We start from the raw sequence: 8,447 nt of genomic DNA, 5'->3' as shown, positions 1-8,447 counted from the left end.
TAAGTCACCCCCAATTAAATATTTTCTTTATAAGAGGTACCTCTTCATGGTATCTCTTCACAGTAATAAAACCCTAACTGAGACCAAAGCATTGAACCGATTCCTGTAAATTAAATGTCACTTCAACTCCTGACTTTTATGGGGCTACTGGAGATTTGAACTCAGATTCTCACGCTTTTGTGCCAAGCACTTGCCAGGCACCATCTTGGGCCCATCATTTAAGAATTCTTAAAAAAGATATTGTAGGAATTTTGGGTGTGATTAACATGCCCAGCATCAGTTTAAAAAAAACTGTAATTATGTTGCTTTATTAATTTTTCTTCACAAATTCTTTATAAAAATTCAATATTCCTAAAATATCATACAATAAATAACAGGAATTTCTATGCATAAAACACATGGAAATCTGTGCTCCCCCTTCTTAAAGCAACTCGAGAAGATTCTAACTTCTGAACCATAAATGCCAACATTGTATATCTTCTCTGAGAATTTCAGGAGTGCAGGCAATCCCTGCTTTTCAGGAACAAGAACACAACCGTCTCTCATGGCATCTGACTATATGAACAGATGTGCTTTAGATACAGCTAGCATGTAAATATGTTGACAGAAGATAGTTTTCTGAGTTGGGAATAAATAGCACTTTTAAGGAAACCAATTAAAATTATTATATAAGCAATCCATTCACTCTTGAGTTTAGACAAAGGTTTTTCTTTTATCCCATGTTTTTCATTTTTATATTTGTTTGTTTGTCAGTGTCTCATGCAGTCCAGGCTGGCCTCAAGTTCCTTATGGAGCTGGGAGTGACGCTGAACTTCTGTTCCTCCTGGCTGGGGTCGCAGCCATGGACCATCAGTCCTGTTCAGGAGAGAAATGTGCGCACTGTGCCCTTGATGGTCCCTCTGCAGATGGGACACTTCCTCAGAGAGGGAGCACAGTCCTTGCATACCACCAGATGGCCACATGGAATGAAGACGATAGACACCTCTCGGTCCATACACACTTTACATGTCCTCTCTTCCTGGAGTTTCCGCAACTGTTCTTCCATCGGTAGAGCTGTGAAGAGAGGAAAGTTTTAAACACAGCCTGACTTAAAGCTCTGATCTTCCCACCTCCAGTTTCTAAGTGCTGGGCACACAGCATACGATGCCATGTGAGGGAAGAGAAAAGGATTTTCAATGAAGAGCAAGTTGCTTTTCCTCTAGTGAAATCTCAAGAAAATAAAAACAATGATTTCTGCAGGTTTAAAGTCTTAGTGCCATTACCTGCAGTGTCACCTGTGGGAAGACTCCTAATGTTCTGTTGCACTGGAGGAGGAAAGGGGAAAGCATTAGTATGGGAATCAAGGCTGGTATTTACATTCTAAAAGTTTTATTTATCTAGTATTAATGTTTATTTGAGACACAGAATTATTCTTTACGCAAGCTGGCATTGAACTCACAATCCTCCTGCTTCAGCCTCCTTGATTTTGTGATTGTAGATATATATTACCATGTCCAGCACCATATCTATTTACTTCTTACATGTGAGTGTGTGTGTGTGCACGAGAGAGACAGAGAGAGAGAGAGAGAGAGAGAGAGAGAGAGAGAGAGAGAGAGAGGGAGAGAGAGAGACATATAAACGTAAGAAGTACATAAATAAATTTGCTGCTGGACATGGTAATATATATCTACAATCACTACATCCAGGAGGCTGAAGCAGGAGGACTGTGAGTTCAATGCCAGCTTGGGTCATCAGATTTGTGTAGGCTTTTGGGGCAAGCATTTTACCTGCTGAGACGTCTCACCAGCTCCCCAGAGCCTCCCACCATACACAGCAGATTTTAAACATTTTACACTTTGGACAAAAACTCAGCAAAAGCCCTTAATTTTGTGTAATTAAAATGTATACACTGAGTCCTTTTCAAGAATCTCCAATTACTAATAAGAACCTCTTTGCAATTGACCTAGAAAGTTCCCTCAAATAATTTCCTAGCACTTACCAAATAAATCTCTATATAAAACAGGGTTTATTTCCTGAAGGGAGTTTCTGAATGAGGTCGCTGTGGTGTTTCCTTTCACTAACACAGTATCAATCAGTGTTCTTGCTTGTGAGGTGTGTGGTTTCTGTTTCACAGCATTGTACTCCTGTTCAGTGATGGCCCTGGCACTTAGGAGGCAATCCAGGATTGGTGTCACACATGTCAAATGTTGAAAAAGCACCATTTTGTTCTTCCAGATTAATGCTAAATCATCTTTATGAAGGGAGAGAGAAATACTCTCAAACTCGGCTCACAACTGCCTTCCAAACCTACATAATGCATGAATGAGGTCATATGTGTTTGTTTAAATCATGTACTTCAGTTTGGCGGCCAATTCACCATGACATTAAGCTTCTGATTTTTCTGCTGCTATCCTCTGATTGCCAGCTTTCCAGACAGATGGCCCCAGGCCCAGCTCATGCAGTGCTAGGGATCAAACCCAGGGCTTTGTGATTGCTAAGCAGTCGCTCTGCAAATCCAGCGATGTCCACAGCCCGTTATCTCTTCATTTTCAGTATTCTATTTTCTACTATATCCATAAAATGATGACTACTAATAAAGGCAGTCTAAACTATTATTTTAGGAGAAACAGATTTTAGATCACTGAGCTTGTCACTAGGACATTTGTATAGAACCAGATTAAGGACAAAAGAAATTATGCTTAGTTAAAAAAGTCACACATTTTTTGTTTTCTGTTTGGGTTTGTCTTTTAATGTAGCCCTAGCTAGCCTCGTACTCACCTCATTGCTGAGGATGGCCCTGAACTTCTGTTCCCACTGCAAAGATGCTAGGACTATAGGCATGTACTCCACACCCAGGGTTATACACAGGCATTCTACATGCCTGGCAAGCACTCTACCAATTAAGTTGCACTGACAGCCCTGTTTGTTTTTGAGGTCTCATTCTGCTCTAACCCAAGCTAGTCTGGAACTCATTAGGCAGACCAGTACTCAGGAGGCTAAAGCAGAAAGGTCATGAACTCAAGACCAGTCCGAGCTATATAACAAGATCCTATCTCCAAGTCTGCTTTCTGGTCTGCTGAGGCTCTGGTCGGTGTTCGGGAAACAGAGAGATCAACATGTGCTTTTATCTAGGCCAGAGTGAGGATAGCAATCAGAACAAGAGAGCGGAACATGCCCAGAGGAAGGTGGCTCTGAGCACATAACAGAGAGCAAAATAGCAAACAACACTTGGATGGAGAAGTTGCCCTGGAAGAATGGGAAACAGAACCCAATGACTCCACGAACTTGTAAGGGAAGATAACTCTTATATGGGTAGGTAGGGGACGTAAACATGAATCTGTGCATTAAGTCAGGCACCATGGCCCATGTCTGTCATTACAGCACTTGGGAGGTAGAAGAAAGATCAGGATTCAACTACATAGCAAGTGCAAGCTCAGTCTGAGCTACCTGAGACACTGTCTCACAGGGGTGGAATGAGGGGAGGCTGGAGGGATGGCTCACAGTGTTCTCCAACTCCTTCTAGGAAAACCAACTCTCTTCTAGATCCCAAGGGCTCCTGCACACACATGTACACATAAAACTCACACAGGTACACACATACACACACAAATTAAACATTAATTAAAATGTAAACATTATAGTCTGAGACATATTCAAATTAATAATTCTCCCAGATGCCATCTCAATTTGTAACAAAGAGAATGAGCAACCATCTTGGGATCAAGAACATGCTTTGGGTCAGTGAGATGTCTCAGTGCAGGAATTGCTCAGTGTTAAAGAAATAATATGACTTTGACACTTGGGATCAAAAAAATGTGGAAGGAGAGTTCTGACTCCGATAAGATGTCCTCTGACCTCTATCTATCTGGCATGGCATGGCAGCTCCCCCATGCACACACGCACACACACGCATACATGCACACGCACGTGCACACACACACACACACACACCTTTTCAAAAATTAAGAACTGATTTGGTAATAGTAGTATGTTGAAACCAAGATCCTTAGTGCACAATTTGTGCTTTAAGAGAAAAACATAAGTGCTTATTAATTGAGAAGATCTGTGTACACATGCATAAAATAAAAAGTACACATATAGTGTGATTGTTTTGGACTTTTAAAGTTTGGGGTTTTGCTTCTGTTTTTAAGCTCCATAAGTAATTACATGCAATGCCAAATACTCATCCTAAAAATTTAAATTAAAAAAAAAAACAGTTTTCAGGCCTGGAGGGATGGCTCAGTGGTTAAGAGCACTGACTGCTCTTCCAGAGGATCTAGGTTTAATTCTCAGCACCCACATGGTAACTGACCACTGACTGTAACACCAGTTCCAGGGAATCCACCACCATCTTCTGGCCCCCATATGCATTGCACAGATACACGCAGGCAAGAGGCCCATACACATAAAGTAAAAATAAATAAATAAATCTCAAAAATGCTAACATTTGGGCGGTGGTGGCGCACGCCTTTAATCCCAGCACTTGGGAGGCAGAGGCAGGCAGATTTCTCAGTTCGAGGCCAGCCTGGTCTACAGAGTGAGTTCCAGGACAGCCAGGGCTACACAGAGAAACCCTGTCTCGAAAAACCAAAAAAAAAAAAAAATGCTAACATTTGCTCAACACAAACATTTGTAAATTTAATGAGCAACTCTGATGTATTTTTAATAGTGTGTGTGTGTGTGTCTGTGTCTGTGTCTGTGCGTGTCTGTGTCTATGTGTGTACATGTGCTACAGCATGCATGTAGGGGACAGGAAAACCTGTATGAGTCAAGTCAGATCTCCCCTTCCATTAAATGGGTTTTAGGGATCAAGCTATGGCCATCAGGTTCAGCGGGACACGCCCTTACCTGATGAGCTGACTCCCTAGTCCTCCACAATGCACTTTGTTAGGAAGAATTTACTTTCAGAATTTGAATTTAAAATATGAAACATAAGAAAGGCCAGGCTGGGTGAATGGGCATCTTTTTAGAACTCTATGGGGGACAGCATAGCTGTCCAGAGAGAGCCCTTGTGACTCTGTACCTGACTCCTCCTTCTCCTCGGCTGCCTGCTCCATGTGCTCTTCTCTCATCTCGTCCTCTGCATCCAGTAAGCCTATCACGAGGTCACTGACCGTCCTGTAGTTCTCACCAGTGGCCAGGATCTGACGCTGAACCGTCTGTCTCACCAGGCTCCTCCTGAAGCCCATTTCCAAGGCTGCTTTAACCACAGGCGTGCTCATCATGACGACATCTTCCGAACTTTCTCCAGGGCCGAAATGCACAACTGGAAGGAAAGGGGGATTTAACCGATATTAGCAGTGCCCACACACCTTTTTGTTGTGGTTGTCCTTCTAGGCCATCTAGCCTCAAGCTTATTATGTAGCCCAGGCTGATCTCAAATTCATGCCAATTCTTCTGCCTGAGAAAGTGTCAGGCACAAACCAACATGCCTCGCTTCGTATACTTTTTAAATAGAAAGTTACAGCACTATCCAAAACATAAAAAAACAAAAACTAAATAGGCACTACACAGTCTACATTTTACTAACTTTATAATGGCATGTAGTCAACCACTGATGTAAGAATATAAAATACTATTGCCTTGAGATTCAAGTCTGTGATTAGCTCTACTCTAGAGAAAAGAGAACCAAACACCAGAATCAGGGGCTTCATTCTCTGTTGTAATCAATAAACTAATGGGATTTCTATATCAAATATATATTTCTAACATGTGCTTCTTCTTTGTTAGCATTTATTAGTTGTCTACAATGTTTTTATTGTGATACATTCATATTCACATTCCACATACTTTGATATTTCTAGTTCTTTCCATTTCCTGCAAATGGTATGGTTTCACGCTTTAATTTATAGCTGGGTAATCGTCTTCCTTTATTTTTGCTTGTTTGTGAGAGACAAGGTCCCAGCATATAGGCCAGGATCTTGCCTCAGCTTCCCAAATGCTGAGGTCACAGGTGTATACAACACTATCTTATCCATCCGTCTGCCAGTGAGCACCTTGGCTCTATCTCTAACTTCACTATTGTGTCTTCACACTTCTAAAAGAAACCACTGTTACCCCTCAGCCTGGCCACCCAACTATCCCAGAATACTGCCCCCCCCCATTTCAGCTTACTCAACACTACAACCCAACAACTTAAAATGCAAACTTAAAACATCATACTCCCCAAAGTGAACACCATTACCTTCCAAAAAACTCTCAGATCTAACTCTGGCTTATACATTCTGATCAGTCACTGCTTCACATCTTGCTACTCCCAGGCCATAAGCAGCCTCAAGCACTTGCCCCTTGCATTCTTCCCTGGAACTTCTGAACTGATAGCTCTTGAGGCAGATAGACTCTGTCCTCAGTGCTGATTCTGCGAGCTGGTCTCACATAATTATCTGTCTGCCCGCAGCTCCCTCTTCTAGCTACACAAAATCTTTGCTCTGTTCTTTGAATGTCCCTATTCCACATTGCTTAGCCTCTGATATTGTCTTTGCCCAGAACATACTCTTCCCTGTCAGTTAAATGATTGCTTTTGTTCTTGGGCCCTCTGCTAAGTACTTCCCCCAGAGAGCCTTTTCTTTCATTTTTAGTTTGTTTTATTTTATGGGCTCTTTTTGTTTGTTTTTGGTTTTTTTTTTTGTTTTTTTTTTGAGAAGGGGTGTGTGTGCTATGGCATGTGGGTACCTGTGTCATGGCATGTGGGTACCTGTGCCATGGCATGTGGGTAGCCAGAGGACAACTTTCAGGAGTCAGCTTTCCCCTTCCACCATGTGTGTCCAGGGGCTACAACTGTAGCTGAGCCATCTGCCAGCTCTGTTTTGTTCTTTTAAGACAAAGTCTCAGTAGGTTACCCAGGCTGGCCTGGAACTCACTGTATATAACCCAGGCTGGCTGGGAATGTATGACCCTGTGCCTTAACCCTCCAAGTTCTGATATTGCATTCCCTGTCCCAGACAGATGCTGCTACATCTTGTTTGATAGACAGTAACAGGGTGTCTTAATTATAAATCACATTTCGATTATAAACTAGAAATCAACATAAATATTCATTTCCTATGATAATCTTTCAATCGTTTTTAGGACAGGGTCTCACATAATTCAATAGGGCTTTGAGCACATAAGCCTTCCACTTTCGCTTTCCAAATACTGGATTACAACTGCACCCAGTTTCCCCTCCAACCTTAATACAAAAACGGATCACTTTAATGCAGGAGTTATGATCATTATACGTACTTGCCGCTTCTGCAGTCTCATCTTCCGGAGAGTCTGATGTGGATAATAGCTATAGGAAAAAATACACATGTTAAAATATAAACTGCATCCTAGCACTGCACTGAAAATGACCAACAGACCTGCTCCATTTAACCTACCACTGACTGACTTTGTCATCAACAGGACATTTTCTCAGTCAGAAGCAACACATCATTTACATTCACTAGGGATTTGAATAAGGAGGCTCTAAACTAACAGCTTCCTATGGAGAGTATGCTCCAGTGAGCAAAGTCTGCCCTCACTGGGCAGGACAGGCTGGGTTTCCTGGGAGGTAGTATGTTGGCCCTGAATCCGCAAATCTCAGGTTGCCTAGTCATCTACTGGGACAGAGTCCATGCCAGTCAGATCTGCTGGCCATCACAAACACGTTTCTGAACCTCAGACAATGAAATAAGATCTCATTAGCTTTTCCAGGGAGCAGCTAACATATGCTTTCTCAACTCATTTAAGAAAAACTTGCACAGTGAAGTTGTTCTCCTCACATTTATTATTTAATTTATCATTTTCAGAGGTTAATTTATTGTTGCAGCTGATTAGACGAGAGCTTAAAGAGAAATAGAACAAATACCATCTTTCATGTGGCTAATACTTACAGATCTGGTTTTCTCAAAAGAGAAGCACCTGCACACTTATGTTGAGGTTTATGAAAAGAAAGGAGGGTGTGTTTTAAAACAACTTTCACTCTTTCACTGAAATATTATTGTGATTTATTTTTACAAATAAATTTAAAAAATAATTTTGTGAACCAATAATTTAAAAAAATAAAAATAATTTAAAAACAAAAAAAGGGAAGCCTCCCACCTGCTCAAGTAGATGAGGGTAACCAGCTTGAACCCGGCTGACAAACTCTTGGCCTTTGATTCTGATCAAGTACTCACACCTAAAACATTAACATCAGGAATTACTTAGTAAGACACCACTGCTCATCGTCAGGTTTATAATGTGCAGTTCATATCTTATGATTAACAATTTATCTTAATTTTTAAAAATGAAACAAAACTTAATAACAAACCCATGTCCAGAGGTTCGTTTCTCGCGGAAGCAGGGTAAGTATCACTGAGGGACACTGGAGGTCAGATTCTTAGCAACGGAAGGATAGATAAACCACAGCTCAGCACACACTGATTCTATGTGTATCGGTTTCCTTTTGAAGTTTTTTGAAGATTTATTTTCTGCTTGGTACATTTCTGTGTCTATATGTGGTTTGC

General features: G+C 41.3%; 1 protein-coding gene across 2 annotated transcripts in view; it reads right to left on the bottom strand.

Moving 5' to 3' along the window:
• Positions 1–276: 276 nt before the first annotated feature.
• The window catches only part of LOC114617724 (baculoviral IAP repeat-containing protein 3), an 18,546-nt gene continuing 10,375 nt past the window's right edge, over positions 277–8,447 (bottom strand). Inside the window, exons 4-9 of one of the 2 annotated variants that reach the window (XM_028763346.1) lie at positions 8,041–8,119; positions 7,201–7,249; positions 5,003–5,245; positions 1,979–2,230; positions 1,263–1,304; positions 277–1,053 (exon numbers count right to left, since the gene is read on the bottom strand). In XM_028763346.1, coding sequence (XP_028619179.1) covers positions 860–1,053; positions 1,263–1,304; positions 1,979–2,230; positions 5,003–5,245; positions 7,201–7,249; positions 8,041–8,119 — 859 coding nt within the window. In that variant the 3' untranslated portion in view covers positions 277–859. The remainder of the gene's footprint in view (positions 1,054–1,262; positions 1,305–1,978; positions 2,231–5,002; positions 5,246–7,200; positions 7,250–8,040; positions 8,120–8,447) is intronic. The other variant, XM_028763345.1, reaches the window with a different exon arrangement.

The sequence above is a fragment of the Grammomys surdaster genome, unplaced genomic scaffold (genome assembly GCF_004785775.1).
Source record: "Grammomys surdaster isolate TR1022 unplaced genomic scaffold, NIH_TR_1.0 138, whole genome shotgun sequence".
Classification (NCBI taxonomy): Eukaryota; Metazoa; Chordata; class Mammalia; order Rodentia; family Muridae; genus Grammomys; species Grammomys surdaster.
Note: the sequence above shows the minus strand (reverse complement) of the source record. Positions and strands in the feature narration are given on the sequence as shown.